Source organism: Gobius niger, assembly GCF_951799975.1.
Source record: "Gobius niger genome assembly, chromosome: 2".
Taxonomy (NCBI): domain Eukaryota; kingdom Metazoa; phylum Chordata; class Actinopteri; order Gobiiformes; family Gobiidae; genus Gobius; species Gobius niger.
This window is the reverse complement of record NC_136853.1, coordinates 21,426,247-21,444,822: the sequence shown is the minus strand read 5'-3', so window position 1 is coordinate 21,444,822 and position 18,576 is coordinate 21,426,247. Positions and strand designations below refer to the sequence as shown.

Below are 18,576 nucleotides of genomic sequence, written 5' to 3'. Positions count from 1 at the left end.
AAGAGGTACAACTTGAGATCCTACAGATGAGTTCTCGTATAAAGGATGCGCTGAGCATCAGCTGATCTGGTCACCACTTTTCAGCACCTGTCCAGAGTCCAGCACCTGTAAAACCCTTATGACACCGTGACCCATCACCACACAGGTCTGTGGTTACTTAAGAAGAGCTGATCTCATACACGATACAGGTCTAATGTATTTAAATCAGTCGTGTGTTTTCTTTACAGAGTATCTTTCAGATCATTCAACCTATAGGAAAAAATTAAAACTAAAGAAGTATCAGTTTAACATGCAGACCTGTGATCAAACCTATATTTTAGCACTACATACATACAAACATTACAACTTAAGCCTTTCTAGCATGAAAAAGTTCCATCTTAATGTAAAAGGTATATTCTAATTTAAATAAGGTTAGCCAAGTTTAAATCTGGAGCGATCACAGACACGCACGTCAAGCACCAATAAAATATTTTAAAGCTTTTTTGTTAGCTTTTAACTTTTTGTATTCCCCTAACCTTCAAAACAATCTGCTGTAAAACTAGTAAGGCATTGAATTCTGGCAAATTGTCCACAAGAAATTAAAGTTTATCCTCAAAGTACTGAGTCACAGAATTACTGAACGCCATATAAATAACTTTATTACCAATAACATATACATATATATACAGACAATGTGGGGAGTCCAGGAGAAAGATTCAGTATATGTCAAAGATAAAATATAAAGACAGCAACATCAGTCCTGTTGTAAAACGAAGCACGCAGTTTGATAATCTAATATCAATGCCAGAAGTGTGCGTTTATTGCATCATACTTATTTCACTGTAGAAAGAGTCAAATATACTGTAAATATATCACTCTTAAACAGAAATGTTACATAAACAACTTTGAACATATTTTCCAATTCAAGACAAAAATACCCAGACTTCACATCTATATATTCTATAAAAATAGTGCACACAGCGAATAATATACATTAATGTCTCTTAAGAACCACTTCTTTTATACAAAAAGTCATATATTAAATTGGAACAGAAGTATCAGCAGAGACATCCAGGAGTATATCGAGTAGGTTTGAAGACAGCCCAGCTATCGTTCAATACAAGTCTCCATGAAGACCCTACTCTGGCTTTAGGCTTTGAGCAGTGCGGCACGTATTGCTTTATTCAGTCCTATATTGTACAAACATTTTGCCTCTTTTAATTGTGGATAAACTAATGACAGCAGTTTGAGTTGCTTTCAGAACGTCTTTGAGAATAGTCTCGCACAGACAGTGTAATGATTGTTCTATGACAATATCAGAAAAAATAAATATGATCCTTTGACTTGGCACGTGTGCAGTACGCACCCTGCACATATGGGAGTAGACATACCTTTAAGATAACACATTAGCCTCAAATTTCAAAACAAAACTGAAAAAATCAGTAAAAAAGACAATCAATTGGTGCAAGCTGGAGGGCCAGAGAACTTTCAGTAACTGGATTGTTCCTCTTATAGGGGCTATATTGAAGACTTTTCTCCATTTAGAAGAAAAACGTATTTTGTTCTCAATTCTTATGGCAATTGTCCTTACATTTCGCCACTGTGGACCCACGGAAATTCAAAGCATTTCCCCTTAAGTCAAAAATGACGTATAGCAGCCAAACATGACAAATTACAGTACAAAATATTACATAACTGATTGCAAAACACCACCAGCAGCAGTTTAGGATGTTTTTACAAGATTGTATGTACATTTCCCATTTACCCATCTTACTTCGTAGGAGTTTGATTCCCGTTCTACATCTTCACCGAACAACTACACAAGAAAAAGCCTCAATAGTCAGTCTTGTGTGCCGTGTAGTTTGTGCTTGTCCTTGTCCATCACCTGATCGATCATCACATGCAGTTGACCACATTGCTGGAGCCCTGGCCCACATCCCTGATCTGGCTGATGTGGGAGGAACAAACGGCCACTCCCGCTCCCGCTCGACAGTGGGACACCGAGCCCACCAGTTCCCACCTGGACACAGACACACACAGGGGCTTTTAGTAGCCGCCATTTCGGTTTGACCTTTTTTCTGACGTTTGTCGTCTGACCTGTTCATCCGTGGTTCAAACGCCTCCACGGTGTTCAGGTAGATGTTCCCGTTGTGTCCTCCCACCGCGAACACTCGTCCCATTACGGTGGCGACGCCGACACCGCCTCGAGGAGTGGTCAGCTCGGACACGAACTCCCAGTGGTGCATCCGGGGGTCGAAGCGTTCTACTGAGCTCAGGGGCGAGTTGTCGTCAAAGCCACCTTGGAACAAATGGAAACTATGCATTAAAAGAACGAAATCTAGTGAACGAGGCCGACGCATCAGAAACACGGCAATTTGTTATTTTTGTTGTTGTTGAAACGTTGTCACAGCTCAACACTCATGTAAAACATTACCAAATGACACCAGATAGAAAACGGTTTGAAAAATCCTTTATGGTTTAATCAACAGAGCTGGGCCCCGCTCCTTTTTTTAGCTACCAGTACTTTAATGATACTTGGTTTTTGATACCAATACCTGAACGATACATTATTTGTCGTACAGAACCATAAAACACATTAATAATTATTTGTATTTTGTATTGTATACTTTTTTGTCCCCGTAGGGAAATTTGTCCTCTGCATTTAACCCATCCGTCGATGCCACTGGGGCGACCCGTAAGGAGCACCCATCTCCATGATGTGGAGCCACCAGGCTGATGGTTAGAATCACCTGGCTGGAGGATTCACTTATTGCACATGTTTTTAGTGGTAGGGGAAACCGGAGTACCCGGAGGAAACCTACGCAGACACGGGGAGAACATGCAAACTCCACACAGAAAGGCCCCGTCCTGGTGGGAATCGAACCCAGGACCTTCCAGCTGTGAAGCGGAGGCGCTAACCGCTGCGCTACCGTACCGTAATGTTAATTTATTCCTTTCCTTTCCATTTCATTTCTTTTGCATTTGTACCATTAGTTTGAGGTGAAACAACCAATAAACTTTTCTTATTTTTCCCCCCAATTTCCCCAAAATGTTGAACTTTTTTTTACATTCCTCCCCCCACATTTTTTTTCATTCTCTCCCATATTTTACCCCTTTTTTTAATTAATTAATTAATTTTTTTCAACTTGTCTTTCACTTTTTTTCTTTGAAATTTTGATGACCAACGGCATCAAAACTTCTTTTCGGTGCCTGCTTTAGAATATTTTCATTTTTTTCCCCCATACCAGACTGGTATCATTTAACGGTACCCAGCCCTACAGATAACTTAATTACATGAAGTAAAATCAATTGTATGCAATTTTAAACAAAAGACAAGACAAAAAAGTTAACACATGTCTGATTCCTTTGAGTGCAAGGGAACACTGGTGGAAAGTCACTGAATCAGAATACAGCACAAAAGTGAGAAAACCAAAGTAGATAGTACATAAAGACTCTTTCACCAGCTACAGTATTAGTGTCTCATCACGGCCAGGGACACAAAAACAGAATGCGCTTCAGGCAAGATTTGTATCCTTTGCAGAGGACATTCACTATTGTTACTGCAGTTATGTAAACCACTCATCACAAGCAGCTACATTTAAGATAAGCTAGAAATAACTCGTCTTGTATCTGTTGTAACGCTGCTTTGTTTTACTATGAAATTGACAAATTAAATGAGAACTTGAAATATATTCGAAGAAAAGACAGGTGTTTATATAACGTCCACCATTCTAGTGAGTAATCATGGGAAACGTTGAATAACAGAACTGTTACGGCAGTGTAATAAAAACAAATTAGTAACCAGACATTCACAAACTGAACTTTTGTCGCCGTCTGCATTTTCATGAAAATAAAATACATAACTGAAGGGTGTGCTGCTTCCCTTACCCACAACATAAAGACATCCGTTAAGTTTGCTGACTCCATTTCCAGCTCGCCTTTGGCCCATTTCGCTGACCTCCGTCCATTTATTAAGGTGTGGGTCGAATCGCTCCACACTGGAAAGTGACGCCACTCCGTCATTTCCTCCGACTGCATAGACAAAGCTCTGTAGAGAAGGCACGGTTACAAAAAACACAGTAGAAAAAAAGAAGGCGCTGTGAAGAAGTTGGGTCTTACCCCTAGAGCTACAGAACCCACACCACCACGAGGAGTGTTCATGGGGGCCACAGAACTCCAGCAGTCGCTCTCTATGTCATATCTCTCCACATCATTAAAGCAGGAGTTGTCATTCAAACCCCCTATGGCATAGATGGGACCACCCAGCGCAGCCAGTGCAATACCCCTCCTGCACAAGACATCCAGATAAATGTGCTAATAATGACAAACCCCCCCCCATGCTTGGATAATCCTTTGATAGTGTACCGTTTGGTGTTCATAGAGGCTTTCATCATCCACTTGTTGGTTAGAGGGTCAAATACCTCCATGTTTCCCAAGTGTTCATTACCATCGTGACCCCCAACAGCATAAACCTTACCTGAAAACAATAACACATTGCAAGTTAATATGCTTTTTTATCAGCTGAATTTGACTTGATTGTCTCACCTCCAACAGAAATGACTCCCACATGTCGGCGCCTGCTGTTCATCTCCGGACCGAAAAACCAGCTGTTCTTGCTAATCGAGTAACATTCAATGCTCCGGAATGGATCCCCAGAACCCCCTCGACCGCCAACACAGAACAAAACCCCTGAGGGCGGCCAAACAGTAGCGTTGGTTAAAGCAGTGGAGGGTTTTGCATTCTCACTGATTAAATAGGTGTGTATAGGTATTGAAAGCACCTGCAGTGTGCTTCCGCGGTACAGTGCGAAGCGAGTACTCAAAGTCAGGCACCACCTTGTTGCTCATGTGAAGGTGGTAGTTCCTTGCTTCATCCAAAAGGTCCCGGCAGTTTAGGTTACCTTTGATCATCTCGTCTTTAGCCACAGTTCCTGTTAAAAACTCCACAGACAGCAACGGGAGGCGCACCTGGAAATCAGGAGTTCATTTATTAGTGACAGGTGTAAAAGCAGGTCAACGTTATATCTTATCATAATACTGTAACGGGAAACATGCAAAATGCTCTTGACTTACCTGAGACATAATTTGGTCCAGCCAGGCCTCATGATTTTGTGGGTTTGCTTTAAGCCACTTCACTGCTGCATTGTAAACTTGTGTTTCTGATTGGATGTTTAGATCATTGGAGGAGAGTAAAGTGCGCAAGTGTTGAGGCGAAACACATGTAAAGTCCTCACACTCAACCACCTCAGTGAAATGCTCACATGCATAGCGGTCAGCCATGTCCATCAGGTCCACGCGATTGTGGCTCTCAGCAAAAGTGCGAACCGCCAGGCAGTTTGAAGGATGGAAGTGGGCCTTCATGTACTCACAACATGCTCTAGCTACTAACTCCACCTGTCAGGGAGAAAAGCGCAATTTTATTACGGCATATTGTTGAGAAAACTATTGCGAGCATAAACACACACACAGCTCACTTACATGAAGTATACATGCCGCATACAGCAGTGGCTGGACATTGTCCACAGTCAATGTCAGTTTGGAGGAGTAGGCAAAATGTACGAGGTCCTGAATGGCGTCACCATCAAAGTCTTTAATTTCTATTAGTTCCTGTTTTGCTTCTGACATCTCTGACAGGAACATGGCCCTAGAGTAAAAAGAAATGCATCTTCAATGCAAAACAGCTCTCCTAGGCGACAGACTTTTTAGAAATCAGATTTCCTAAACCCAAATGGCAGTGGGTTAAAGGAATAGGCCACCGTTTTTACATACTGTGATATGCTCTTACCTCACTTTAGACGTGTTAATATATCCCCGTCTGGTCTTTGTCCGTGCGCTCTGCCAGGCAAACGGAGCACATACGCAGCCTCTCCCACATGTCATATAGCTCCAAAAAAGCTCACGATAGAAGCTACCAAGCTCTTCCACGTGTTCCCTATTTAAATAAAGTTACGTGAAGTGTTTTCATGCGAAGTATATTTACACAGAAATGTAACGTTTCGATTTTATAAGCAGATAAAAAGGGGGACTATATTGTAAGGCGTAATGATACGAGGAGTAAAACGTCCGCGCAGTAACTCCTAAAGGTTATTGATGGAAGTGAGCGGGGGAAGTCTTTAGGAGTTACTGCGCGGACGTTTTGCTCCTCGTATCATTACGCCTCACAATATAGTACCCCTTTTTATTTGCTTTTAAAATCGACATGCTACATTTCTGTGTAAATATACTTCGCATGAAAACACTTCACGTAACTTTATTTAAATAGGGAACACAAGGAAGAGCTTGGTAGCTTCTATCGTGAGCTTTTTTGGAGCTATGTGACATGTGGGAGAGGCTGCGTATGTGCTCCGTTTGCCTGGCAGAGCGCACGGACAAAGACCAGACGGGGATATATTAACACGTCTAAAGTGAGGTAAGAACATATCACAGTATGTAAAAACGATGGCCTATTCCTTTAAGGGTTATATCAAGGTATATAGGGTTATCATCAAGTTATTATTTTTCTTTTTGCATGAAAAGTTCCATAATGCACCTTTAAGTCTCAATGTTCTTTATCACTGCATGCATTAAAGAAGAACTAAGTAACTTGTTTACCTTAATAAATCCTTTTCATTGTTCCTCTGAGGGTAATTAATTATTAGTATTAATGGGATGATTTGGGGGGTCTTTCATCTCCTCCTGGTGTCTCTGGTCAGAAAACCACTATTGCAGCTTTCCTGCCTCCGGGTCGACGGCCCCAATACACACTAATGGAATCATGAAGAAGAAGCTAACAGGCTAACGGGCAAAGCTAACTATGGGCTAGCGCCACTTAAACAGTATTTACAGCAAAGTTTCAGTGAAATAATTGATCTCCATTATGTAATTGGATGTACAATATTCCTCTCTCCCTTGGTCTTTTCGGTCAGCGTAGTATTTACTCTCACGGACAATAAAGGAGTAAAAAAACGCATCATGCTACGACACGTGCAGTGACGCTTATGACCTCGAGGGGCATGAGTTACTTAGTTCTGCTTTAATGCATCAAACAAAATCAATGAACAAATTCCATAAAGTGAACAGGCAGAACCCACCTGAAGTATGGAATCACACATGCCAGCACGAGTTTGTGGCATGGAATCAATCTGCTACCAACCTATACAAATTAAACAAGAAATCAGATCTGTTGCAGTGGGTCTCATATTATATGGTTCTTATTATATTATTATATGGTACTATGGTATATATGGTACTTAGTCTTCTTCAAGAGGTACTCAGGGTCATCTGCAGTTTTAGACTTAAACTAGAGGTAATTTTGTGAAGTAATGTAGAAATGTGTCTAAATTTTGGTAAATTTTAGATTTACGTTTAACCCAGCTGATCATGATCAAGGCACAATATTTTATGAAGTGATGTCTTATATAAAAATATTTGACAACCATTAGTCAATGCACATATGAGTTTTTCTTTTTAAAAAAAAAGTTAATAATAGTTCTATGGTGGGTCAAAACATCGTTCACAAACAGAGCTTTGCTTCTGTGAAAGATCTGTGATTTAAAAAAACAGCTCTTCAAGCTCGGAAAAATCAGCTGCCACCAGTCGCCAAAACATCCAATGAAAATCTCGGAAATAAACAATAACAGCGATTCTCCCTATAGCAGAACTCTTCTGTTTAGAACAGTTGAGTTCCAGCTAAATGTCTCTTGCATCTTATAAACTTTTCGCAAAAGCCAAAGGACCAAAAAATCCCTTTAAAAAAACCTGATCCAAACAGAGCTGAAGGCTCTTTCAAAAGTTGGTAATGTGCAAGCTTGAGAACCATAACACACAAAAAACAAAGCAACAAGGTCTACTACACTGACAAATACATGTAATATAAAGAGAGAGACTGACCTTTAGTGTCACATCACAGAGTTCCCCCACCTCATAGAAATGCCTGAGAGAGTTATGGAAGTCCTTCCAGGCTTCATGAGCCTCAAAGACAAATGACCCATCATTCTCGCTTTCTGCTTTTGACACTCTATTTCCAGACCGCTTCTCCTTGGTCTTCACTTGCTTGGCATGGTCTGGCACCATATCACCCGGTGCCATCGCTGTCTATAGGAAACTGCACCTAAGGACAAAACAATAATAATGAAATATGTAAATGTACTTCCATTTGCATGATGTACTTTTTACACCACCATTAACTTAGAGCAAGCCATGATACAAATAAAGAAAAATCTACGTATGATTTAAACAATTTGCATTTTGACATTGTTTTAGCACATTCAACATTAAAATGTAGTTTTCTTACAAAGATATGTCGTAGAAGAATTTAAGCTTGACTTCTATAACTGGAACAAACTGAGAACCACTGTTTTAGACAAATGTACTGCCAAATCCATCCAGCCACAGGTGCGACTGTGTCTGACTAAACATTAAAAACCACAAAGAGTTGACAGAGAGACGTTTGATGTCCATTAGGCCCTGTGCCCACTGTTCAGCTTTTGCCAATGAACCCCAGAATTGTCCAGTACCTTTGTGCCTGTGGCTTTATGGGGACCAGGGACACTCTGACCTCATGTGATAGATGTAATTGGGTCTGAAGAAGCCATGCAAACTGTTATGCTGTATGTCAGTAAAAGAGCGACTTTTAAAACTACAATGTGGACAGCTAGGTACATATTGCACATCTGCTGTAGTGTTGCTTTCAGTTTACTTGAAACAAAAGTGTCCCTTCACTCATAACCACAATGATGCATGTGCAGAAGTAGCTGAAAGGCCCTTCCTCACATAGTGTGTGAGACGAACTGCACAGATCTCGTGGGTTTACAAAGGACACTACAGCCTTTAACAAACAGTGCACACGTTTAATCTGTGCCTTTGTGAGCAGGCTGTTCTTCGGCTTATGTTGTACACACATGTTAGAAAAACCCCATGATACTTTGATATGTTTCATATGAACAAACGAGGAGCATCTGCGTCTGCTACGGGGCAGCGCGAGGAGCGGGGCTGACTCTTCGACGCTCAAGTGTTTAGGCTATCGCTAGCATAGCTTTGGCCTCACCTTCTCAAATATTGTCCTATTTGAATAAATCACGAGTACACTTACAGTAAATTCCCATATTTAACCAGAAACAATGACAACACACAGTTTACATGGGCTTACAAGCTAATTATCAATCTTATGGCAGCCGTTTATATAGCTGCTAATGCTAACTCGCAAGGATAGCTAAACGGAAACTTTCCAAACCAACATGACAGTCATAAAACAAAAGCGATGAAAGGTTAAATTAGGATTGCATTTACTGCTGTAAACATTCGTGGGTACCTCATGCCGCTGGAAGAATTAAAACGCTGGCTTCTTTTCTGTCATATATTAGCTTGTGCGGTTTGTGTTGTGAGGCCCAATGCTTTATGGGTATTGTAGTCCGTTTTGCTTCTTCTTCGTCACATGGAGCGAGCACAACCCTGGGTGAGGCAAAATCAAGGAACTATATAAAGCAATAAAGAGAACCACATTCTCATGACAATAATTTTCACAGTATTATTTACAGATAAATATATTCAATTTAGATTTAATTGAAATAAATAAATATAGTTGGCCTATAGTTGATATTTGCCCAGTGAGCAAAAATCTAAATCAACTACTAATCTACATAGTAAAGCGGTTTTAGTTTTAAGGTGAAAGTTTTAAGGTTGGGATGTACTGGACAAACTCTCTGAAGTAGAAAAATGCTGATTTTTGAAACGTCCAATCTTGAAGGCGAGGGCGTCCGCATGCCTGCTTTAAGACTGAATGTGAAGTACCTTGACTATCTGATAATCAAACCTCTAACATGGTGAAGTACTGAAAAATAAATAAGTTACAAGAGTGTATGCATACAATAAAAAAATAAATAAAACACCACTAAAGAATTTGCATTGTAAGGAAAAAAGACTGGATAATTGTGTTTTTATGACCCAACAGTCATATGACTGCCAAGACTATTCTATACAATAAACTCTTTTATTCATTGACTGACAGACAGGACAGAAATAGGACTGCACCAACTAACAGAAAAAGTTGATGTTTATTTGCAATGTAAATGCAATATTTATGCACATTGAGCAACTTCAACAACAGATCTTACACCCAACCTTAATCCTTTATCAGGATTTAGGACCATGGAGAACAATAGATATTGTATTGTTGGATGTATAGATACTGAAGGTATAAAAATAGTGATCAGTCCAACAGGGTTCCAAAAATTTACTTGTTCTTCTTTTTCTTGAGGAGTGCATCACGCAATGCAATCTAAAACGAGAGCAAAAAAAATCCAAATAACACAATCTGCAAAACAAAATCTATTGTACGTCTTTAAGTCAACTTGCCTGTTTCTCTCTGAAGGAACGTTTGCCTTTTGTTCGGACGTTTTGACTGTATCTCATCATCATAAAATTCTTTGTTTTTCTTTTCTCCTTGTTGCTGGTGCTTGCATGGGGGTTCAGCTTGGTCCGCTTCCTAACAAAGTCCTTTCTGTCTGTCCTTCCAGCCTAGACAGATTACATTCAGTCACACCGCGCTATATCCAACACGTTCGGCTTAGTAGAGAAAAAAAGATTTATATACCATACCATTGCTGTTGCAAGTCTTGTTTCCTTATCTGCCTTTGGTTTCTTATGGAGTTTCTCAATATTCCGTAGTGTTAAAATTTCCCCTCTGATAAATACATTTAAAGTTTACATCACATTACTGGAAAGGACAAGTCTCAAAAGAAGCCAAATATGTAATAAATGTTTCTTACCGGTCATCCTCATCATCACTATCAACTATTTTCCTCTTCTGGCCTTTGCCTGGTGCAGCACTGACCTCCTTGGCCATTTGGACCATGCGGATTTTCTTAAAGTCATCCTGTGACAGAAGTCTACTGCCGCTGACTGCCGCTGCCATGGCTCGTCTTTCCTCCACTGGTATGGTCTTCAGTTTCTCGGTAATCTCTGTGTCTTCATCAGATGAGTGGTGAACATCTACCCACTCTCCATCTTCATCATTGTCATCACTAATGCTGGCACTCTCCCAGCCATCTGTCGAACAGAATCCAACATTTATGACATTACATTGCACATAAAATGATGTATATTTTTGGTGCACAGTATGTTGAGTATACGCTGGAGGGCACGTGGTATTTATGAACCTGTGCATACTGCTCCAATCCTGCTGTACGCACAAGCAGCTGATGATAATGCGGCAGTGGAAAAACGACCCAGTACACTGCAGCGGGTCGCTTATGTTATTGAGAAGCCATCCACATAAACCACACAGCTCCACAATATTGAATCAAAGTCTGTCCATGAATATTAACATTAACATAATATTTTATCTTTAAAGCATTGTACGGCCACATCCAGATTGATAAATGCCAAAACAGGCAGTGCTTTTTCGTACACCTCACAAATGCTTTTGATTTTGCCATATGCGTAATTGATGGCCATTGTGTGGATGACAACCATTACTTTCAACATATACTGTACCTTCATCTTGATCGCCCTCTTTTTTATCTTCCAACTCGAGAACTTCAGCTCCAGGGATATATCCTTTCGCCTCCACCTCCCCGTAGTCTTTGATTTTTGCTTCTGCTGAGGCTTCAGTGGGTTTGCCCTTTGAAAAGACAATCAAGTTGAAATTACTTCTAGATTCATAGTACAGGATTTGGCAAAAATGCATCGAGAAATATGAAAGACTGATTATTTTCTTTTGGATTCTTGTTGGTTTTACACCCAAACTACAGGTCATACTGTAGATACATAAAACCAGCACCGAGACTTTCCTTTATTTTTGGAATATACCATCGTACCATTAAAGACATTTTATTATTATTTTTAACCAAATCCCAGGATTAAAATTTAATTCGTAAAAAAAATAAAAAGGTTTTGCTCACCCGATCCTTCTTATGTAGCATTTGTGGATCAAGATTCCTAAACAGCTGAATCAGACCTCTGGCTGCCATCATCACATCTGGAACCAAACAGAACAATTAATTAATATCACAGTTTTAATGGTCACAAATTGCAAATGACAAAGACCGTTTATTTGGGGTCTAGTGTCTTTGGCAAAAACAAAAAGATTCCCTTTTCTTACAATGAATAAAAGATGCCAAGCATTGTTTAGACCAGTGGTTCCCAATGAATTTAGCTTCGAGATTGGGACCCACCAACCTACAACAAGCTGCGATCCAAACAAAAGTATGTGCACCGATTTGCAACAGATTAGGCCAAAATGGAGTGTCTTTTTATTAGCTTACTTTTATCTTTGTGAGTTTTGTACTGGGCCAAGTCTTGTAACAGGTCTTCGTTTATTGCCAGAGGACAGCGAGCTATAATCTCCTTGATGGCGTTGACTCTGAAGTGCACAATGAAAACAGTGTCATCTTTACAGTGGCATCAAAACTTGTAAAATTGAACAGAAATGCTTTTTACCCAACGGTCATGGCCTCGCCCGAGTTTCTGTCCGTCACAAAGTTGTTAGCAATAGTCATGATCATAGGTTCAATGATCTAAGGTTAATGAGTGAGAATAGGGTGAATATTTCATCATCTCAGTAAATTTGACAAAACAAATTTACCTCTGGTGGGACAAGATGATGGGACGCCTGGGCAGCACAAAGTAAAATTTTTGTCACTTCTGGAAAAACAAAGTTTTCATAATGACAGAGGAATTAAGCGTGCCGCTGCTGTTATGTTCTTATAGTCAGACCTTTAGGTTGTTTACGTATCTTACAATTTTCGCTACAACTGTATCTTCCTCAGAGGTTTGGTACATGATGTTTGGTCAGTTTTTGGCTTGGTCTTCCTGCTTATAGTAGCAGGCTCACAGCGCCATCTGCAGTCCAACTTCTTCAGAACTGTGTCCCGGGTGTGGGAAAAAGTTAGAATGCCCCCCTCTTCCCGGTTCACAGTCTGGGAGGCGCGCTTCCGGATCTCGATGGCTTCTCTGATCCAAATTGGGTATTTGATGCTCTCAGTGCCGATAACACGGGCATTGTCCCGATCCATGAGGTGGTTCTCCCTCTTGGTCTGATATGGCAGACTTCAGCTGGGTTTGTTCTGATGTCGTCTGGTGGCATGTGTCTTGATCACATTCGGTTCTATGCTCTTTCTTCCCGATTTTGAACCTGCCTCTTCCATGCATGACTTGTTGCACATCTCATATATTACATTGCATTTTTGTTGTTGTTCTATTTTGTCCTTAGGGTGAGCTAACCACTGCTGTAGCTTGGCATGAGGTTTGACCGGAGTACAGATGTTCATGGCCTGCTGTAGTCTCTCTGTGATTGCCCCCCTTCCCCCGGCGTATGGAAGTATAACCACAGCCCTGCTTTGCTTCTCATTACTCACTTGTTTTCTCCTGATAATGTTTAGTTTAGATTGTTGCCGCCCTTTGTCTATGGCCCACTCTGGGTATTTGCAGGTTTCGAGTGCCTTCATAATGTGCCGTTTCTCCTCCTTCCTGTCTTCAGAGTTTGTTCTTTGTGGGATGTTTTGATGTCTGTATAAGTGGGTTTTCGGTATACTTGAATTTTTATTCTGCCATCCTCCACATGTTTGTATGTGCAGGTCCAAAAAGTCTATTGTGTTGTCCCTTTCTTCTTTGTGGGTGAATTTTATATTGTTTGTTTAGTCCAGTGTGTTAAGGTGATCAGTGAGTTCTTGTGTACAACAACCAGGTACGACCTCTGAGGACGGCCACAGTAGCTGAAATTGTCAGGTACGAAATCAACATAAAGGTCTGGCTATAAGAACATAGTAGCATCATCACTGGAAGACCTAATGAACCTAATTCGACTATTGAATTAAAAGTGCCTACCCCTCTGATGTGGCTGAAGAAACCTTTGCATGAATGGATAGAAATTGAACAGGAACAGCTGTAGAAGAGACGTATCATTACAAAGGGTACATAGAATAAAACACAAGACATTTTTACAGTGTATTCTTATGTATAAAAGTCTCATTGAGTACCTCGTGGATACCAACAAGCCGGGATATGAGCTCCATCATCATAATCTTCACTTCAAAGTGCTCGTTAGAGGATTCCAACTGCTTAAGAAGTTTTTCAGAAAAATCTGCAAAAAGAAATGCTTTTACTGGGGGTATTTATGATGGGACTGGGTACCGTTAAAATCAATTTCCAAAAGCCACTTGGTTGTCAGAGGTGAAACAAATAGTATAATAATCAATATTTTAATGTATCCTTTATTTCTGTTATTGTTCAATAGATAATGAAGAGTGCAGCATAGTTAACATGTGTTGATGATATACACACATCATTTTTTCTTTCTTAAAAAAAAAAAAAAAAAAAAAAAAAAAAAAAGGATAGAATTAACAAGTGAACTATCCTTGCCTGGCCCGCCAAATTTCAGTGGGGAAAAAAAGTATTTGGCCAAAATCCAATTGAAAGTCTATGGGAAACTGACCAAATACTTTTTTTCCCCACTGTACATGCTTTTTCATGGATATTTCAAAGACATATAGTCTGGGAGCAGCAATGATCTCAACGATTTCCCGGTGGGCATGATTGACAGACGGCATCAACCAATCAGAGCAACACTAGATACGTCGCAGCAACAAGCGGCAGGAAGCCTTTCCAAAAACGTCCTTATTTACGAGGAACGCTTCCAACGCTGTTTCTTGCTCTGGTTTTAGGGGTGTAATATTTTCCAAATGATTTAAAACAGATGAAAGAGCAGAAGAAAACAGTGTATCAGTCGCCGCGCCGCCATCTTTAATGTTTTGGTAGAGTGTATGTGGTGGTGACAGGCGACGGCTTCGGTCTCCTGGCGCGTGATCGGACCGATGTGGGTCAAATCGTGAAAGGACGGTTCTTCTTTTTAACAGAAAGGAGGAGTGTCTGGCAGGCCAGGCAAGAACTCTCCCAAATACCTGTTCCTACCCACAGACTTGTGCCTAACCTTATCCAGACAGAGAACAGTAGCTAATCGTGGTCAGGTTGGTTTCACGTTTAGCTTTGACTATTCACCTCTGACTTTGAATATGCACCTCCACTTCTAAGTAGCGAGGGTGAATGGCGTGTGTGGTAGTTTACCATCACCAGGTATGGAATGAATGATTATTTCGTCATCATTCAAGTTTCATGAGTGAGCTTCTGAGTGATATAATGACATAATGACATTTCATACATGGAGCATAATCACCAATAAAATAAATACAAATGAGAGAAAAAGTATGAACTAAGTATCCCTACATTTTTATAATGAGCGGCTGCAGAAAAAACAAGCAATACCTTGAGGATCGTGGATCAAGTGGATGGCAGAAAAATTAAACACTTCAGCTTTTCCTTTTTTCTTGTGTTTCTAGGGCAAAGACAAAGATAATATAAAGCACGGTAATATCATGACCAGATAATTATGTTACAAAATGTACCTTTAAGACTTTCATTGCTTTTTCTAACTTCTTCTTATTTTTGGTGGTCTTTTTACCCGTGGAGTATCTGATCATTAGGTCTCGGGCTGATGGTCCTTCTGCCTGTAAAGATACATCAGAGCAAACCAAGGGTGCATTTAGAGCTATGTGCAGTGCGTCTTCATCTATTTTCACGCTAACTTTAAAACTTGCCTCTGAATCTGAGTCACTTTCATTTTTCTCATCCACGTCTTTGCCAAGGAAAAACTTAAGACCTGCTACAAGAATCTAGAGAAAGCAGATTTGAGCTCGCTTATGCTTGTACGCTCTGATTTTCTTTAGTATAGAAATACATACCTTTGTCACCTTTGAGAAGCAGGCTGTTGTTATCACATTGACTGTTTTTGCATCATTCCTGTTACATAAATAGTTCATTGGAAAAAAAACTGTATTGAATGTTGAAATGAGTTAGAAAAAAACAAACCATATGTTTCTTTTGTAGAGCTCCGCCATAACATCCAAGGAGATTTTTGCTGCAATTGGGTTGCTGTCCCTTAGCATGGTATACATAAAGTTCTGCAACATCTGGAGCCGAAGGGAATAAAATAAAGTTACAAAACGGTTACAAAAAAAAAAGGAAAATGGTTAAATGGACTTACGGTGTTAACTTTATTGTTTTTATGTCTTGCATTGATGTTTTTGATATCTGAGACAATGTGTGTGTATAGCGTCTGGAAAGAAAAGACACAAAGAAAACATTATAAAAGAAAACAAATGAGAACCCAGTGTAGGCCGAGAGCATCCCCACCTTCCTGAGAAGTTTGTCGTGACATCGCAGCAGCTCAAAGAAGAGCTCCAGGAGGCCAGAGGGGCTGATCAGGTTTTTGTTTCTGAGGAGAATCAGTGCTTTACAAAATGTCTGTAAAAGGCCAAAGAAGACACTTAGAGATTAGTCTCATTTAAATCACAAACATAACCCAACACCCGGCTGGGCACAAACCAGTGTTAATTTCGTCGACTAAAATATTTAGTCTTAATTTTAGTCAAAGTGATATCTTTGCCGACTAAAATTGGACTAAAACTAAATTAAAAGTTTCTCATGAGACTAAAACTATGACTAAAATGTCCAGATATTTTAGTCGACTAAAATAAGACTAAATAAAAATGAAAAGGAGAGACTAAAAGCAACCAAACTTCTACTGACCGTCTGAAAAAGCCTCATTTCATTTAAATTCACAGCTCTGTGCTTTATTCATGTGGAAGAAGCTCCATTAAGTCGAGGACCTTCAATAAATATGATTATAACGAATATTATAAATATAAGTCGACTAAATTAGTCTTAATTTTAGTCGACTAAAACTAGACTAAAATTGAAAAGTTTTTTTTGACTAAATCTTGACTAAAATTAAATTACATTTAAGTCAAAAGACTAAGACTAAAACTAAAATAAAATATGTTGTCAAAATTAACACTGGTGCAAACTGGTGTGGCATTAGCTCACCATCCTTAGATCTGGTTCCAGCACTGTATGATATGCCAGCAACAGCCCTGACAGCTCTTGAGGGAAAGTCGACATGTGTTGCAAGTAGCAGTGACCAACCTAAGAAAACAAACAAACAAACAAAAGATCTATTAGTGTGTTGATGTTTTTACAATTTCAGTGTTGAGCTTCAAAGGCACCTGAGCAAGAAACATGACCAGATCCGCCAGTTCCTTATTGGGTTTGTCTGGCTGCAGCTTGAAGATCTGGATATTGGACTGGTAATGCCTGAACTGCTGTAAAAACTACCAAAGACAAGCATAACGTTTAGTCAATAACATGAGGCTGCTTTGGGCCTGATGTTTACACTCACCTCCTCCAGGTAAGAAGGCGGATCTCTCTTGATGAGATTCTGCAGTTGAGGCAGATTGTTTGGTAACTTGTTATTCTGTCTCCCCGACATGATTCAAACGGTGTTCAACCAAAGTCTTGAGGTAAATCCCGACAAACTCTACACTAACAGGCAAGCGTGGCCAGCGTGTTGGCTGCCATGTATTTTCAAGGAAGTGCTGGGACGTCACTTCCGGGTATGTCGTCACTGTCTCTGAGAAGCCCCGCGTGCTGCTGGGAAGTGTAGTGTCTGCTAGATTTGACTAATGGCCGACGTACTGGCTGTGGTCAAACATTTTAGACACATTTTGCTACTATCATGAAATATTTTACCAAAAGCCACAGCGTGTAGAATTAATAAAAAAGTATTTATTATATGACGGATATAAAAAAGAAAAAGAGAAAATAGTTCATAAATGTACTGTGAGCGGCTCAGCTCACTATGACATGACTGTGACTTTACCGTAAAGTCCGTATTTGAGATTTGGTTAGGTCCTCATCCAAATCCATTCTTTGATTAACCACTGCAGTAGTCGCATTTTCCCTGTTGAGTTGATCATTGGGATTTTTACTGATGACAAATGTTACGCAGTGTGCCTTTAAGTACCATCACGCTAAAATAAGAGCCAGGTCGATAAGGGTCTATAACAGATCTAAATTACGTCCAAACTGGGTGTAAACAATGTCTAAACAACAAAAAACCCCAAACATAAATTCATTTTAAAGAATAAATGAAACTCGAATTAGAATAAATTAATCAAATGACCCCGAGTACCACAAAGAAAGCTAGAACTTTACCATACTTTTTTTTTTCATCGTTTCATTTTACCTTTTGCAATGTTCAACATCCTAAACAATGAGTTGCTTCACATAGTCATTCAGTGGATATGGATTATAGACCATTGATAGATCCATGATTCAGGTCCGTGAGTTTCACGTTACTACAGTGGTTTTAGAGCTTTCTACAAATTCAAATCATTCTTTGTCAGTGTATTAGAGCAGATACACAATTAAGCCCAAAATGTGGCCTCAATATATGAGTAAATACAAAACATGAATAAAGTAATGCCCAAACCAGGGTTTGTATTGCATTTTATTAAATATGCCGACATGACAATTCAACACAAAATCCTTTTATACAGAGTGAAAGCTACTAAAGTGACTTACTTTGGCTACTTCTGGCCAAAATGCAATGTGCAGTAAAATGAGAAAAAAAAAAAAAAAAAGCAAGAGACTACAACTGATTTGGGTGTTTAAAAAAGAAAAGGATCTGTACATCTTAACTGTATCCAGTTGATTTCTACGAGCTTCGTATTTACACTTTAATCTCATCACCTTAGGCAGTGAACATCAACACATTTACAAAGCAAAT

The 18,576-nt window shown here is 39.7% G+C and overlaps 2 protein-coding genes across 2 annotated transcripts; both read right to left on the bottom strand.

Annotated features, from left to right (window-relative positions):
* Window positions 1–658: 658 nt before the first annotated feature.
* On the bottom strand, window positions 659–9,366 carry klhl8 (kelch-like family member 8). The gene is made up of 12 exons (XM_079582907.1): window positions 9,268–9,366; window positions 7,848–8,067; window positions 7,049–7,110; window positions 5,457–5,622; window positions 5,052–5,372; window positions 4,760–4,946; window positions 4,525–4,668; window positions 4,345–4,456; window positions 4,099–4,267; window positions 3,868–4,027; window positions 2,077–2,278; window positions 659–1,999 (listed from the first exon to the last, which is right to left on the bottom strand). Exons 2-12 carry the CDS (start codon window positions 8,043–8,045, stop codon window positions 1,876–1,878), a joined length of 1,845 nt encoding a protein of 614 aa, XP_079439033.1. The 5' UTR covers window positions 8,046–8,067; window positions 9,268–9,366; the 3' UTR covers window positions 659–1,875.
* Window positions 9,367–10,088: 722 nt separating this feature from the next.
* sdad1 (SDA1 domain containing 1) lies at window positions 10,089–17,380 on the bottom strand. The gene is made up of 21 exons (XM_079551994.1): window positions 17,188–17,380; window positions 17,015–17,119; window positions 16,836–16,934; window positions 16,143–16,253; window positions 15,994–16,065; window positions 15,819–15,919; window positions 15,692–15,749; window positions 15,544–15,622; window positions 15,356–15,453; window positions 15,216–15,285; window positions 13,934–14,037; window positions 13,782–13,839; window positions 12,541–12,599; window positions 12,396–12,472; window positions 12,221–12,318; window positions 11,858–11,934; window positions 11,451–11,577; window positions 10,724–11,003; window positions 10,554–10,638; window positions 10,311–10,472; window positions 10,089–10,233 (listed from the first exon to the last, which is right to left on the bottom strand). The coding sequence occupies exons 1-21, from the start codon at window positions 17,275–17,277 to the stop codon at window positions 10,189–10,191; spliced, it is 2,055 nt and encodes a 684-aa protein (XP_079408120.1). The 5' UTR covers window positions 17,278–17,380; the 3' UTR covers window positions 10,089–10,188.
* Between the last annotated feature and the right edge of the window lie 1,196 nt (window positions 17,381–18,576).

What these genes read in the sequence shown, in the direction of transcription:
- sdad1 (XM_079551994.1), bottom strand. Translation starts at nt 17,277, where the DNA reads ATGTCGGGGAGACAGAATAACAAGTTACCAAACAATCTGCCTCAACTG. An exon ending in CGCCTTCTTACCTGGAGGAG is followed by an intron (nt 17,120 to 17,187) that starts GTGAGTGTAAAC and finishes TGTCTTTGGTAG; the next exon opens with TTTTTACAGCAGTTCAGGCA. An exon ending in GGCTTGTTGGTATCCACGAG is followed by an intron (nt 13,840 to 13,933) that starts GTACTCAATGAG and finishes TCTCTTCTACAG; the next exon opens with CTGTTCCTGTTCAATTTCTA.
- klhl8 (XM_079582907.1), bottom strand. Translation starts at nt 8,045, where the DNA reads ATGGCACCGGGTGATATGGTGCCAGACCATGCCAAGCAAGTGAAGACC. An exon ending in TGGACCAAATTATGTCTCAG is followed by an intron (nt 4,947 to 5,051) that starts GTAAGTCAAGAG and finishes CCTGATTTCCAG; the next exon opens with GTGCGCCTCCCGTTGCTGTC. An exon ending in GCCTCTATGAACACCAAACG is followed by an intron (nt 4,268 to 4,344) that starts GTACACTATCAA and finishes TGTCTTGTGCAG; the next exon opens with GAGGGGTATTGCACTGGCTG.